This window comes from Oncorhynchus mykiss, chromosome 4 (genome assembly GCF_013265735.2).
Source record: "Oncorhynchus mykiss isolate Arlee chromosome 4, USDA_OmykA_1.1, whole genome shotgun sequence".
In the NCBI taxonomy this organism is placed as follows: Eukaryota; Metazoa; Chordata; class Actinopteri; order Salmoniformes; family Salmonidae; genus Oncorhynchus; species Oncorhynchus mykiss.
The window spans coordinates 26029868-26046668 of NC_048568.1; the positions used below are offsets into that span (position 1 = coordinate 26029868).

At 45.9% G+C, this 16801-nt stretch overlaps 1 protein-coding gene across 6 annotated transcripts in view; it reads left to right on the plus strand.

The window, feature by feature from the left end:
* LOC110522376 (SAM and SH3 domain-containing protein 1) overlaps positions 1 to 16801 on the plus strand; it is a 295924-nt gene that overhangs the window by 267978 nt on the left and 11145 nt on the right. For 5 of the 6 annotated variants that reach the window (XM_021600727.2, XM_021600728.2, XM_021600732.2 and 2 more), the window contains 9 exons: positions 3037 to 3172; positions 3400 to 4373; positions 6714 to 6788; positions 6920 to 7063; positions 12426 to 12558; positions 13501 to 13670; positions 13932 to 14141; positions 15973 to 16123; positions 16299 to 16427. In XM_021600727.2, the coding sequence (XP_021456402.2) occupies positions 3037 to 3172; positions 3400 to 4373; positions 6714 to 6788; positions 6920 to 7063; positions 12426 to 12558; positions 13501 to 13670; positions 13932 to 14141; positions 15973 to 16123; positions 16299 to 16427 (2122 nt within the window). The remainder of the gene's footprint in view (positions 1 to 3036; positions 3173 to 3399; positions 4374 to 6713; positions 6789 to 6919; positions 7064 to 12425; positions 12559 to 13500; positions 13671 to 13931; positions 14142 to 15972; positions 16124 to 16298; positions 16428 to 16801) is intronic. The other variant, XM_021600731.2, reaches the window with a different exon arrangement.

Sequence of the window (16801 nt, forward strand, 5' to 3'; positions counted from 1 at the left end):
TTAATGAAGCTTCCGGTGCCATCATCATCATATTAATGAAGCTTCCGGTGCCATCATCATCATATTAATGAAGCTTCCGGTGCCATCATCATCATATTAATGAAGCTTCCGGTGCCATCATCATCATATTAATGAAGCTTCCGGCGCCATCATCATCATATTAATGAAGCTTCCGGCGCCATCATCATCATATTAATGAAGCCTCCGGTGCCATCATCATCATATTAATGAAGCTTCCGGTGCCATCATCATCATATTAATGAAGCTTCCGGCGCCATCATCATCATATTAATGAAGCTTCCGGTGCCATCATCATCATATTAATGAAGCTTCCGGTGCCATCATCATCATATTAATGAAGCTTCCGGCGCCATCATCATCATATTAGTGAAGCTTCCGGCGCCATCATCATCATATTAATGAAGCTTCCGGCGCCATCATCATCATCATATTAATGAAGCCTACGGTGCCATCATCATCATATTAATGAAGCTTCCGGCGCCATCATCATCATATTAATGAAGCCTCCGGCGCCATCCTCATCATATTAATGAAGCTTCCGGCGCCATCATCATCATATTAATGAAGCCTCCGGCGCCATCATCATCATATTAATGAAGCTTCCGGCGCCATCATCATCATATTAATGAAGCTTCCGGCGCCATCATCATCATATTAATGAAGCTTCCGGTGCCATCATCATCATATTAAGGAAGCCTCCGGTGCCATCAACATCATATTAATGAAGCTTCCGGTGCCATCATCATCATATTAATGAAGCTTCCGGCGCCATCATCATCATATTAATGAAGCTTCCGGTGCCATCATCATCATATTAATGAAGCTTCCGGTGCCATCATCATCATATTAAGGAAGCTTCCGGTGCCATCATCATCATATTAATGAAGCTTCCGGTGCCATCATCATCATATTAATGAAGCCTCCGGTGCCATCATCATCATATTAATGAAGCTTCCGGTGCCATCATCATCATATTAATGAAGCTTCCGGCGCCATCATCATCATATTAATGAAGCTTCCGGTGCCATCATCATCATATTAATGAAGCTTCCGGTGCCATCATCATCATATTAATGAAGCTTCCGGCGCCATCATCATCATATTAATGAAGCTTCCGGCGCCATCATCATCATATTAATGAAGCTTCCGGCGCCATCATCATCATCATCATATTAATGAAGCCTACGGTGCCATCATCATCATATTAATGAAGCTTCCGGCGCCATCATCATCATATTAATGAAGCCTCCGGCGCCATCCTCATCATATTAATGAAGCTTCCGGCGCCATCATCATCATATTAATGAAGCCTCCGGCGCCATCATCATCATATTAATGAAGCCTCCGGCGCCATCATCATCATATTAATGAAGCTTCCGGTGCCATCATCATCATATTAATGAAGCTTCCGGTGCCATCATCATCATATTAATGAAGCTTCCGGCGCCATCATCATCATATTAATGAAGCCTCCGATGCCATCATCATCATATTAATGAAGCTTCCGGTGCCATCATCATCATATTAATGAAGCATTTGGTGACATCATCATCATATTAATGAAGCCTCCGGTGCCATCATCATCATATTAAGGAAGCCTCCGGTGCCATCAACATCATATTAATGAAGCTTCCGGTGCCATCATCATCATATTAATGAAGCTTCCGGCGCCATCATCATCATATTAATGAAGCCTCCGGCGCCATCATCATCATATTAATGAAGCTTCCGGTGCCATCATCATCATATTAATGAAGCTTCCGGTGCCATCATCATCATATTAATGAAGCCTCCGGTGCCATCATCATCATATTAATGAAGCTTCCGGTGCCATCATCATCAAATTAATGAAGCCTCCGGCGCCATCATCATCATATTAATGAAGCTTCCGGCGCCTTCATCATCATATTAATGAAGCATTTGGTGACATCATCATCATAGTAATGAAGCATTTGGTGACATCATCATCATAGTAATGAAGCATTTGGTGACATCATCATCATCATATTAATGAAGCATTTGGTGACATCATCATAGTAATGAAGCATTTGGTGACATCATCATCATATTAATGAAGCTTCCGGCGACATCATCATCATAGTAATGAAGCATTTGGTGACATCATCATCATAGTAATGAAGCATTTGGTGACATCATCATCATATTAATGAAGCATTTGGTGACATCATCATCATATTAATGAACCATTTGGTGACATCATTGTTCCCTCTGTTTCTGCTCCACTGTAGAGATATTTAATGCCGTCGTAATGCCCAATTGAACTTCCCTCCTCTCTCCACAGTCCACACACACACACACACACTCATAATGGAGCTCTGTGTACCTCAGCACAATGCCACGGAGCCTCCATTTAGTGTCTATTGGGTAATAAACAGCTCCAGGCTCATTCCAACAGGCAGCACTCAGTCTAGAGCCTGATCTAGACACACACACCACACATACCAAGCTCCCTGAATATCTGTGGTGAATATCTGTGGCAACTCCTCATCGTCCTCTCTGGTTCAGGGTTTTTGTTGTTTTGGCTCGTTTTTTCATGTGACCTGAATATGTTTTTAATATTAAATGTCATGCAATGCAAATGTCCTACAATGTGTCCTACAATGTGTCCTACAATGTGCCCTACAATGTGACCTACAGTACTATATATGTTCCCCCAACCCCCCAACTCTCCCTCCATACTCTCAAATCACTAACTATGTCCATCCTAAAATGTGCATCATAACTGTCACCATGTGACCCTACGTCCAAAACGCTGTGCTTTACGTGTATGAATGAATGGGGATGTGAGTTTCCTCAAGACTTCAGTGAATGACACCCACACCACAATGTTGTTTCATAAAGGTTGGAAAAGAGCAATTGAAGACTTAATAGATTTGTAGGCTAGTACCCCTCTTGTGTGTGGATATGGGTCACTGGGCTATGGCTAGGGTTCTGGGGGTCCCTGTACGACAGTGTGTCTTGGACTTCCTGTGACGTCCCCTCTCTCCCTCTCAGTCTCGGGAGCAGTCTGATGATGAGCAGACAGAGGACTCAATGAAGTTCAAACGGCTCCACAAGCTGGTCAACTCTACCCGCCGCGTCAGGAAGAAACTCATCAAGGTGGAAGAGGGCAAGAAACACGGCTCCGAAGGTACGGCACATGTCCATAGGGATTTCTGAATACACCGTTTGAGTTAGTATGGACTCCATACTGTATATTCAGAAATCTCGTAACAGAAATTCTGTAACAGAAATTCCATTTTTCCGCAGCACTTTGTAAACATTCAGTGGAAATGTGAATGGGATAGAAGTGTTTTTGCTCTTTTTGAGGTTACTATGTAATGGATAAATTATGTGATGTTCCTCTCCTCCCTGAAGATTCTCTGAGCTTGGAGGCATCCCCTACCTGTGAGGACAACACAGCCTTGTACACAGGGGTCCTGAAGAAGTCCAGCCTGCCCCAGGATGCCTCCATGTCCTCCCTGACCCAGGACCAGCTCTCTCTGGATGGGGACACAGACAGCCTGACCACCTCCCCTTCCACCAGCAGCCTGGACACTACCTGGTCCGGACACAAGCTGGTCAAGGCCTTCTCTAAGTCCAGCAGCACCCACGGCCTCATCCGGCCTCCCAGGAGACTCGCTGCTGGGCCTGAGGGTTTGGGAGCCGTCGGGGTGGGAGGTAGTGGATCCTCGTTCTCAGAGCTGGACGGCTGTGGTGCCGAGGCCGAAGAGAAGGTGTCGCACTCCATGACGGAGGGCGAGATGCGGAAAGCCCTGACCTCTCTCTCCCATGGGGTAAGTAATGACACACTCTACGGTTTCTACGGCCTCACCCGGCCACGCCCCAAACCACACCCCCAGCCCTGCCTCCTTGTTGCCCTCGATGATGTCTCCCAAGGTAGCCCCAAACACGCCCGTCACCACACCAGCTGGCTCAGGAAGCCTGACCCCAATTATGCCTACTCCACCAAACACCTGCTCTACCAGCGCTCCCGGAACTGTGTCAAAACACCAGGGGTGCCCTCCTCCTGTTCCTCCCCCTCGCCCCCCGCCCGCTGTGACCTGGCCAAGGCTAAAGGTGGTACGCTGGGTGGAGGGGGGTGTGGGGGCTGGGCATTCCCCCCTCGCAGGCTCCGTGGCCGGACGGCGGTGAGCGAACTGAATATTACGTACGTGGTGGAGCGCAGCCTCTACGGCCACCTCAACTGGGCCCAGCTGGTCCGGCCCGTCACCCTCAGCCGTGCCGAACGCCGCTGCCTATTGGAGGAGGACAGGGATGCGGACAGGAAGTGGGCGGCCAGCGTGGACCGCTGCACCAAGCGCGTGCTCTTACGCATCCAGCAGAAGTCTGTGAGTTCTACTGTACAGCAGGGCGGGGGCGGGCTAGGCAGCGCCTCCGCCTGGCCAGGCGGACCAAGGCACCTCCAAGGCTGCAGAGTAACCCTGAGGCTTAGATACAGACACAGGGTGGATGATGTTTCCTTCTTCTCTGCTTTAATCCAGCAAGAAGGGTAGTTTAACAGAGACTCCATAAAGAAACAGAACATTACACAATCTTTAAATATGAAAGCTTTTGGCGTCTTAGTTCATTTGAATGTGAAATGAAATAGTAATGGGGTGTTCCACTTAGGAGGTTAACAGTGGATACCAGTGTAACAGCAGAGGATGTATAACTGGCATTTGAAAATGTCACCCAGCCCAAACCCTGTCGGGAGTCTGCTGAGTCAGAACAGACTGAAGAGACAGAGACACGGTTGTGGAAGAGACAGAGACACAGTTGTGTTGGGTCACTGCTCAGGGGCTGACAGACACACTTGACAGACACATTCTCTCTCGTTTCTTCTTTCTAGCTTTCTCCATCCTTTTCTATCCCTCCCTCCTCTTAGCTTCTCTCTCCTCTGTGTGTCTGGGTTCAGTAGAAGGGGAACAGAGTGATCTCTTTTCCAGCTCAGTGTGAAAGAAAAGGAAAAAGATCTGGGACTGTGACAGTGGCCATAAGCCCAGCTAGATGGTCTGGACTGGCCAGGCCAAACAAGCCTCCACATATCATTGAGACAGATGTAATGATAAGGTTTGGTCAGTGTGTGAAAGTTTGATCACATGTCAATACAAATCTAGCATGGAAGTTTTAGTGTTGATAGTAGGAATCCTACTGAAAGAGAATCTAGATCGACACAGTGAAGTTAAACAGAGATATTCTGCAGCCTTGAAGAAGCCTGAATACTGGCTTTCACTTGTCAATCATTGGATGTGGTTCTTCATCCATAGACATTTTTATTCATTCCTTCAGTTCTCTTTTTTGGGGTTTTATCTTTTTGATCGTGCCTTCGTCGGCATGGTTACAGATGTAGTGGAATTTTCTTTCTCTTTTTTTTTATTTTTTACTGTCATGTGGAAGATGGTTTTCTGAGTGCATGACCATTCCATTGAATATATCCACCAGCATCGCTCCATCTGTAGACTTCTTTTTGGACGCCTTCTCAATTGCTTCTCTTTGCCACACTTTGGAACTGCGGATATGGACACGATAGAGACGGGGGTCTCACACATACCATAAAACAAGTCATCTCAAGGATGAAACGAAACCTGGGACTGTTGTCGGAAACTGCTAGCGTAAATTAGGAATGCCCTGTAACGGGAAGAGCAGATTTAATTAGTAACACTTCACTACCTGAGATACTATATATGGGGTGTGTATGCATCAGTGCTTTTGCTTCTTAGTACAATTCTAACCCAAAGAGAGGCCTGGAGGTCAAAACTAGTTCAATTATAAAACAACCTATCATTCTCCTCCGCAATAACTTCCTCATACCCTCATGGCTGGTTCTATCTTTATCAAATGGAGAGAGAATCTAGATAACCCCCTGCATATCCCTCAGTCTGATACATTATATTTTCTGTGAGAAGTTACCTCTCCTAACCTCCCGCCAATCCTCCCCTTTCTATAACCTAACCCAGTGTAAAGGTATTCATATCTCAATGTTTGTGTTTCCAGAGAACCTACCTTCGTAATTAAACCCAAGGGAATGGTTGCGTTGGGCCATAGTTTGTTATATTTCAGTGTGACCACATCTAACCAAATTATTTCATTTAATTTCACTCTGTGCTTGCTTCCCATTAAAGTAACATAAACTTGCAGAATAACAGTGACTCCCATTCAATTCTCCATGGATGATCAAACATCTCGTTTAAATTTGATCACACAATAACTAATGTACATTATGTAATAAACAGAAATACATTTCAGTTTCACATCACGTCACTTCTGTTGCCCGTCCCATATGAGGCCATTACATGACATACACGTACAGCCAGGCGGTAACTCTCACAAACCCATATATAACATACAGCCCTGAATCATCCTGTTGCCATTATGACTCCGCCAAGCATGAATCATTGTGATTTGACTCATACTGGGCATGGATGAGAGTTGATGTCATTTGAATAGATTCTAATTTATTTTAATTCTGTCTCGTTCAAAATCTTTCCTACCTCTCTCTCTTTCGCTCTCTCTTTCTTTTTCGCTCTCTCTGACTCTCTCTCTCTTTCTCTCTCTCTCTGACTCTTTCTCTCTGACTCTCTCTCTCTGACTCTCTCTTTCTCTCTGACTCTCCTCTTCTCTTTGACTCTCTCTCTCTCTCTCTCTCTCTCTGACTCTCTCTCTGGCTCTCCTTCCTCTCCCTTTAACAGAGGACATGTAGTTTTGGAGGGTTTGACCTGTCCAACAGGTCACTCCATGTGGTCAGTGCAGGCTCAGAGCACAATGTAAGTACTACCACATTACTGATGACTCAGGGTTGAGGGGGCGCAATGCTGAGAGAAGTGGACTCAAACACATTCTCTCTCTCTTTCTGTCTCTGTTTTCTCTTTCCACTCTCCCTCCTTCCTTCTCTCAGAGTAAGGATCCAGAGGCTGTATACCGGGAGGTAGTCAAGTCTCCCAACACGTCTCGTATCTCTCTGGGGAAGAAGGTCAAGTCCGTCAAAGAGACCATGAGAAAACGCATGTCCAAGAAGTACAGCAGCTCACTGTCTGAACAGGTACACACACACATACACACACACACACACACACACACACACACACACACACACACACACAGGCATTCAAACCTATAATTCACAAAGTTTCAAGTTTCATAGAATAAAATGGCTTGATCCTAGTTGACTGAATTCTCCCCATTGTTGTTCTGCTCTCATTATGGGCTCTACATGTGTGCATGTGTGTGCTTGTGTGTGTGTGTGGACATGTTTCTGTTGGTTACAAAGTAGACACCCAGCTCTCTCACACACAAACAGATGTGTGACACACACATACACACAGTCAGACGTCACACACACGCAGCTGGGAATTTTTTGGAGCTGTCCACACTCGGGTCTCAGCTTTCTCAGGCCCAGGATTGGACTCTAGGTGGAGGGTAGGGTGTGTTTAGGAGGGTCTGAGCTCATCCAGTGAGGCAAGCATCCCACAGGCCAGGCCAGAGCTCTAAGACATGGGGGCTTTGGCTCTGGGACTGTGTGTGTGTGTGTGTGTGTGTGTGTGTGTGTGTGTGTGTGTGTGTGTGTGTGTGTGTGTGTGTGTGTGTGTGTGTGTGTGTGTGTGTGTGTGTGTGTGTGTGTGTGTGTGTGTGTGGCATTGGCATTCATACCATATTCACATTGTCAAATATCACAATACAGTATGGGTTTTGGCCTGGTATCTAGGCTGTCAGAGGGTACGCTAAGTAAGCCTTGGGAGTGGCACAATCTGTTGACTGTGCGCTGAAAACTTGTTCCCTCTGCGATAAACAGAAGAGATTTTTGGAACTTCAGTCCTTTGACCCAGAAAAAGGTTGAATTAGTCATGAATGTGTTGCTTGGAAGGAGCGGGTAGGAGACTTGATGAGCTCTAACTTTAGTGAGGCTATTTTACATGCCACGCTGCCATCTAGTGGCTGTGGTGAATTCTCCTTCAGTAAAGCTACTGTTATGTTTTATTTTTTTAAATATTTTTTTCACCTTTATTTAACCAGGTAGGACAGTTGAGAACAAGTTCTTATTTATAACTGTGACCTGGCCAAGATAAAGCAAAGCAGTGCGACAAAAACAACAACACAGAGTTACACATAAACAAACGTACAGTCAATAACACAAAATAAAAGAAAAATAGAAAAAGCTATGTACAGTGTGTGCAAATGTAGAAGAGTAGGGAGGTAAGCAATAAATAGGCCCTAGAGGCTAAAATAATTACAATTTAGCATTAACACTGGAGTGATAGATGTGCAGATGATGATGTGCAAGTAGAGATACTGGGTTGCAAAAGAGCAAGTGGGTAAGTAATAATATGGGAAGGCGGTAGTTGGGTGTGCTGTTTACAGATTGGCTGTGTACAGGTACAGTGATCGGTAAGCTGCTCAGACAGCTGATGCTTAAAGTTGGTGAGGGAGATATAAGTCTCCAGCTTCAGTGATTTTTGCAATTTGTTCCAATCATTGGCAGCAGAGAACTGGAAGGAAAGGCGGACAAAGGAAGTGTTGGCTTTGGGGATGACCAGTGCAATATACCTGCTGGAACGCATGCTATGGGTGGGTGTTGCTATGGTGACCAGTGAGCTGAGATAAAGCGGGGCTTTACCTAGCAAAGACTTATAGATGACCTGGAGCCAGTGGGTTTGGCGACGAATATGAAGCGAGGGCCAGCCAACGAGAGCATACAGGTTGCAGTGGTGGGTAGTATATGGGACTTTGGTGATAAAACGGATGGCACTGTGATAGACTACATCCAGTTTGCTGAGTAGAGTGTTGGGGGCTATTTTGTAAATGACATTGCCGAAGTCAAGGATCGGTAGGACAGTCAGTTTTACGAGGGTATGTTTGGCGGCATGAGTGAAGGAGGCTTTGTTGCGAAATAGGAAGTTGATTCTAGATTTAATGTTGGATTGGAGATGCTTAATGTGAGTCTGGAAGGAGAGTTTATAGTCTAACCAGACACCTAGGTATTTGTAGTTGTCCACATATTCTAGGTCACAACCGTCCAGAGTAGTGATGCTAGTCGGGCGGGAGGTTGCGGGCAGCAATCGTTTGAAGAGCATTCACTTAGTTTTACTAGCATTTAAGAGCATTTGGAGGCCATGGAAGGAGTGTTGTATGGCATTGAAGCTCTTTTGGAGGTTTGTTAGCACAGTGTCCAAAGAAGGGCCAGATGTATACAGAATGGTGTTGTCTGTGTAGAGGTGGATCAGAGAATCACCAGCAGCAAGAGTGACATCATTGATATATACAGAGAAAAGAGTCGGCCCGAGAATTGAACCCTGTGGTACCCCCATAGAGACTGCCAGAGGTCCGGACAACTGGCCCTCCGATTTGAAACACTGAACTCTATCTGTGAAGTAGTTGGTGAACCAGGCAAGGCAGTCATTTGAGAAGCCAAGGCTACTGAGTCTGTCGATAAGAATGCTGTGATTGACAGAATCGAAAGCCTTGGCCAGGTCGATGAAGACGGCTGCACAGTACTGTCTTTTATCGATGGTAGTTATGATATCGCTTAGGACCTTGAGCGTGGCGGAGGTGTACCCATGTCCAGCTCTGAAATTGGGGATCTCAGACGAAACAAAATAGAGGTTGAATAGGCTAGTAATAGGGGTTGCAACAATTTCGGCGGATAAATTTAGAAAGAGAGGGTCCAGGTTGTCTAGCCCAGCTGATTTGTAGGGATCCAGATTTTGCAGAACATTAGCTGTCTGGATTTGGGTGAAGGAGAAGCGAGGGGGGGGGGGGGCAAGTTGCCGCAGGGGGTGCTGAGATGTTGGCCAGGGTAGGGGTAGCCAGGTGGAAAGCATGGCCAGCCGTGGAAAATGCTTCTTTAAATTATCGATTATCAATCAAATCAAATGTTATTTGTCACATACACATGGTTAGCAGATGTTAATGCGAGTGTAGCGAAATGCTTGTGCTTCTAGTTCCGACAATGCAGTAATAACCAATGAGTAATCTAACCTAACAATTCAAAAACTACTACCTTATACACACAAGTGTAAAGGGATAAAGAATATGTACAGTACATAAAGATATATGAATGAGTGATGGTACAGAACGGCATAGGCAAGATGCAGTAGATGGTATCGAGTACAGTATATACATATGAGATGAGTAATGTAGGGTATGTAAACAAAGTGGCATAGTTTAAAGTGGCTAGTGATACATAAAGATGCAGTAGATGATATAGAGTACGGTATATACATATACACTGCTTCAGCACACTCTGCAAACCCGGATGTCCTAGCCATGTCTGAATCCTGGCTTAGGAAGGCCACCAAAAATCCAGACATTTCCATCCCTAGCTATAAAATTTTCTGACAAGATAGAACTGCCAAAGGGGGCAAAGTTGTAATCTACTGCAGAGATAGGGAACTGTCACCACTGATAAATCTATGATAATCGACGGGACAGTAGTGGAGAGGGTAGTAAGTTTTAAGTTCCTCGGCGTACACATCACAGACAAACTGAATTGGTCCACCCGCACAGACAGCGTCGTGAAGAAGGAGCAGCAGCGCCTCTTCAACCTCAGGAGGCTGAAGAAATTTGGCTTATCACCAAAAGCACTCACAAACATCTACAGATGCACAATCGAGAGCATCCTGTCGGGCTGAATCACCGCCTGGTACGGCAACTGCTCCGGCCACAACCGTAAGGCTCTCCAGAGGGTAGTGAGGTCTGCACAATGCATCACCGGGGGCAAACTACCTGCCCTCCAGGACACCTACACCACCCGATGTCACAGGAAGGCCATAAAAATCATCAAGGACAACAACCACCCGAGCCACTGCCTGTTCACCCCGCTATCATCCAGAAGGCGAGGTCAGTACAGGTGCATCAAAGCAGGGACCGAGAGACTGAAAAACAGCTTCTATCTCAATGCCATCAGACTGTTAAACAGCCACCACTAACATTGAATGGCTGCTGCCAACACACTGACTAAACTCCAGCCACTTTAATAATGGAAATTGATGTAAAAATATCACTAGCCACTTTAAACAATGCTACTTAATATAATGTTTACATACCCTACATTACTCATCTCAACAAACTTAGGGAGGAGGCTTCTAATGTTAACATGCATGAAACCAATGCTTTTCCGGTTACAGAAGTCAACAAATGAGAGCGCCTGGGGAATGGGAGTGATGCTGGGGGCTGCACGGGTTAACCTCTGCATCACCAGAGGAACAAAGGAGGAGTAGGATAAGAGTATGGCTAAAGGCTAAAAGAACTGGACGTCTAGTGCGTTCAGAACAGAGTAAAAGGAGCAGGTTTCTGGGCGCGGAACAATAGATTCAAGGCATAATGTACAGACAAGAGTATGGTAGGATGTGAGTACAGTGGAAATAAGCCTAGGCATTGAGTGACGTTGAGAGCAGTTTTGTCTCTAGAGGCACCATTTAAGCCAGGTGCAGTCACCGCCTGTGTGGGGGGTGTAACATAAGGACATAAGGCATATTGCGCAGGGCTGGAGGCTCTACAGTGAAATAAGATAAAAAATTACTAACCAAAACCGCAATAGACAAGGCATATTTTGTCATTAGGGAGAGGCATGTGTAGCCAAGTGATCATAGGGTCCAGTGAGTAGCTAGGTGAGCTGGAGGCACGGCGATTCAGACAGCTAGCAGGCCGGAGATAGCAGCAGGCTAGCAGATGGGCCTCAGGGGAACCTCGCAACGAGACAGTCTTATGATATCCCCTCGGACGTTTACATTGGTAGACCAGTCGTGATGGATCGGCGGGGCTCCGTGTCGGCAGCAAAGGGTCCAGGCCAATTGGCAAAAGAGGTAATTGAAGCCCAGGGATTGCTTGATGGAATTTCTTTGGGTAGCCGTGAGAATGGCCTAGTTCAAGGCTAACTCCAGGCTAACTGGTGCTTGCTTCAAGACGTTAGATAGGAGTAGCCACTCGGATAGCTGCTAGCTAGCTGTGATGATCCGCAGTAAAGGTTCAGAGCTTGCGATAGGATTCCGGAGAGAAGAGCAGTCCGATATGCTCTGGGTAGATATCGCACTGTGCAGGCTGGCAGGAGCTGCCTGGGCTGAGGTGATGACCGCTAGCTTCTGAAGGGGATTCCGGTTCAAAAGTGTAAAAAATAGCAGATCCTTACCACACTGGGTGAGGCTGGTTGCAGGAGAGTATGTTCAGTCCGTAGATGGAAAAATAATACACATATATACGAAGAAAAACAAAATATACAAAGGACGGGACAAGACAATCAAAACAGACATCCCCACTGCTACACCATCTTGGAATATATGACTGATACTGTATCACGTTGACATCTGTTTCTCTCTCCATCTCTTTCTTCATCTCTCTCTCTCTCTCTCTCTCACACCCCTCTGCTCTCCACTTCTACCTTTCTGCCCCACTCCCCTCCCACCCTCCAGTCGAGCCCAGACGGGACTCCCAGCTCCCCCCAGTCCCCTCAGCCAGATACAGACTCTCTGGAGAAACCCAAGCTAAAGGCTGGAGGATCAGTGGAGAGCCTCCGGAGCTCCCTCAGTGGACAAAGCTCCATGAGTAAGAACTCTGTGTGTGTGTGTGTGTGTGTGTGTGTGTGTGTGTGTGTGTGTGTGTGTGTGTGTGTGTGTGTGTGTCTGGCAATGTGTGTGTGTGTGTGCATGTGTGCGTGTGTGTGTGTGGTACAGTACACATTAAGTGCGACACAACGGGGCACTGTCATTACATCTCTCTGGCAACATTCTTATACAGACTTAACCCCTTATCAAGCCTGCTGTGTCAGCTAGTATACATCTCATCATCATTGTTATGATCTGAACTCCCAAGTTATAGCTCCGTGTCACAACCACACCTACTCCCATTGGAGGGTTCAGAGATGACATGTGACATCATCTGGGCCTATCTGGTGAAAGCTTCTTCTCACGTTGTGACTGACCATGATCTTACCCTGGCATGTGTTCTGACAACTTGCCTAGTTAAATAAGGTTAAAAAAAAGATAGAAGTTGTCTGAACACATGTATAATTATTCTGTCTGTCTCTCGTGTCTTGAGGTTAGAGTTAGACTAAGGTCTGTGAGGGCTGGGTTGATGTTTGTTAGTTAGTTAATGAGAGAGTGTCCCTTGTTGACTGGTGTTGGCCTGGGCCCCTAGGGCCGGAGAGGCTGAGACACAAGCTAATTATTAAATAGGAAGGCTTTTCTCTCTGCTTCCTACACTCATCATTACAGATCAGACATCCAGAGAGACATCTATGGGTAGACAGCAGCACGTTATATACACACTGGCTACAAGTGATAGGCTGTTATTAATGTGTATTCACACATACTCTGGCTTTGTGTGAATAGATGAGTACATCTAACTCTGTCATTTAAAATAAATTGATTTTCACTTGCTCAGTTTCAAAACACTCAAATCACATGAATATTGAATATATCTATTTGGATGATATGAAATGTATATCTGTGGTTTGACTGTATGTGGTCCTTGCATTGTGTGTTCCAGGTGGTCAGACGGTCAGCACCACAGACTCGTCAGCCAGTAACAGAGAGAGTGTTAAGTCTGAGGATGGAGATGACGAGGAGCCTCCCTACAGAGGGCCCTTCTGTGGCAGGGCGCGAGTACACACTGACTTCACCCCTAGCCCCTACGATTCCGATTCCCTCAAACTAAAGGTAACATACACTTACTGACCTCCACACGTATAAACACACAGTCCCTACGGTACTAACTCTCTCAAATGAAGGGCAACACACAGACACTAATTGACTCATAAGCACAACCCTGAATTCTATACACCCTCAACACACCGTATTCACACACACACACACACACACACACACACACACACACACACACACACACACACACACACACACACTTGATGGCTGATAGTTTTAGCGTTTTCTCATGTGAATGTGCTTTGTGTCTTCCAGAAAGGGGATGTGATCGACATCATCAGTAAGCCACCCATGGGGACGTGGATGGGCCTGCTCAATAACAAGGTGGGCACCTTTAAGTTCATCTATGTGGACGTGCTGAGTGAGGAGGAGGAGAAGCCCAAGAGACCCGTGAGGAGAAGGAGGAAGGGCAGACCTCCCAAACCCACCTCTGTAGAAGAGCTGCTGGAACGCATCAACCTCAAGGTACACACTGGACACACACTCCTTTACACACCCGCACGCGGGCGCACAAACACACATGCATTTATTTAACACACTCACAAACATGCACACGAACACACATACACACAACTCTATACAAACCTCACACACCAATGCTAAGGTGTTCTGTACAAGGTGAATAGCAGTCCTGCAACTTCCCTTCTACAGTCAGAATCATATCCTAGCCATCTAAAAAAATACACCCTGCCTCTTCTGTCAACCACCCAGCCTAGGCAGCTCAGCCTCCCCAGGGAGAAGCACCGTAGGTGGGCTGTTTCCGGATGAGCCCAGCCTGATGAAGCTCTAACATGACAGATTACAGACTAGGCTATGTCCCTGGCTCTCCCCTACTCAAGGACATAAGTAACATAACGGTACATTATCATTGCCTGGGCAGAGCAGAGACTATATTACAGGGTTGAAGACCTCCTAAGTCTACTACTATCCTACTATATACAGTACATGTGCATCAAGGTACACATGTCATCTCCGTCGTCACATACGTAGTTGTGAGTTCGGGGAGTGGGAGAGCAGACTAAACACACAACCTCCTAAACCCACCATTAACAACTGGTGACCATGTGAAGACATTATACTGAGACTGTTCCACCTTGTTCTGTTTCTGTTTCATGTCACGCTCTGGATAAATGAGTGTTTTTGGCAAGTATTTATTTAGATTTCTCTTTTGTTTATTTAAAAGGAGAACTAGGGAAAAGGTTTTTGTCCAGATTTGGTTAGCGAGTTCAGATACATTTACTGATGCAGGTTTACTGGTGATTGAATGAAGGATACAGTATGTACACCTTAAAGTGACAAGAAAAAGCTGACTAACAAAAGTAAGAAGAGTAAGACGCCGTAATAACCTTGCTGACTAATTCTACATAAAACAGAGCTCATTGTGGTCAGGGCGTTGCTAAAAACACAACGACAAAGTGGAGTGCGCTTCGGAGTAGCCATCTTTTTTATATTTTGATCTATGTTTTCTCTTTTGAAATCTTCCATTTCAACTTGATTGTAGGGGTGTCTTGTAGCAAATGTGCTGTTACCTTTAAATATGCTTTTACCTTCAAATATGCTTTTACCTTCAAATATGCTAGGATGTTACATGAAAGACGAAGATCCTTCAAATGAGAAGGTTGTGTAGAGTAGTGGTCTTTGGTTTTGTCTCATCCTTCTTTATCTTAGCAGAAATAGAGCTGAAAGTCAGTTTTAGCTAAGGACGGAAGTCTCCGTGGTTACAGTGGTGACATGCAGTCTGTGTGTATTCTACCCTTTAGATGTGTGGGTTGGACAAAACTTTAGACTGAAACAGTTTCCACAATCTCCTTGTTGAAAGGGCTGAGATGTTAACTTTAGCTGTGCCTGTTCCCGAAACACACAGAGGGTGTAGTGTGATATTTTAGACCGTGATTTCTGGTGTCCTCCCACCAAGAGATAACACCACAGGGTGTAATGACTAGCTTTGTGCTCTTGTTAAATTGTGTGTGTATCCTCCTTGTCGCCTGTGGTGAAAGGTGTGGTAGAGAATCTCCTCTACCTCATCCCTCTCTTTCCCACCCTTCCCAACTCTTCCCTCCTTTTCTGTAGCCACATTGGCCAATTTATTTTACCTCATTGTGCATGTTTTTGCAAGATTAACATTTTGCCCGTGTCTTTGAAAACTGGTGCTAGGCCATTTTATCTGTCTAGCTTATAACAGTTACAGTCACGCAAGGGGTAGGAAAAAACTATCTGGAATCAGTTGTAAAGAACATGAGATAACCAGAGCCTCTCCTCTCCCCTCTCCTCTTCTTTCTCATCGCCCCTCCTCCAGGAGCACATGCCTACCTTCCTGTTTAACGGTTATGAGGACCTGGACACCTTCAAGCTGCTGGAGGGGGAGGATCTAGATGAGCTCAACATCAAAGACCCTCAACACAGAGCTGTGCTGCTCACCGCTGTGGAGCTACTGCAGGAGTATGACAGTGAGTACACACACACACACACACATGAACTCACGTGCGCACGCACGCACACACTCACACAAACCTTTCGCTCTGTCTGTTTGACTGCATTGTCTCTATGATTCCTACACTACATTGTTGTGTAAGTTTCTTTATATCTGACTATATGGTTTCTGTGTGTTGTGTGTGTTTGTAGGCAGCAGCGACCCTGAGCGGAGCGGACTGTCAGGCTCTCAGGAGAAGCTGCTATCAGAGGGCCACATCCTGGTGGGCGACTCACCACGTGACTCTGGCTGCTATGAGAGCAATGAGAACCTGGAGAATGGTAATGACTAGCCTAGCATAGCTTCCCGATAATGGGATTAGCCTGGTGTTAGCCTAGCCTGGGCCTAGTCTAGCACTACAGTGACTGTGGCTCCTATGATTCCTCTTCCACCTACTCTGCCATGCTATGCTTCTGCATTCTAACATGAACCATCCGTCATCACTCTCCATTGGACCAAGGCCAGCCAATCAAACCTCCACTCTTTATCCGCCATGTCTGTCTCCTAGCTCCACCCACTTCACACCCCCACTCACCTCCGCCCCACCTACCTGCGTAGTTTATTTTTCTCATTGTCACTCCACTCTCTCTTTCCACTGCTCTCTCCATCTCCAGGCTGTCTCTTCACACCCCCACTCACCTCCACCCCACCTAGC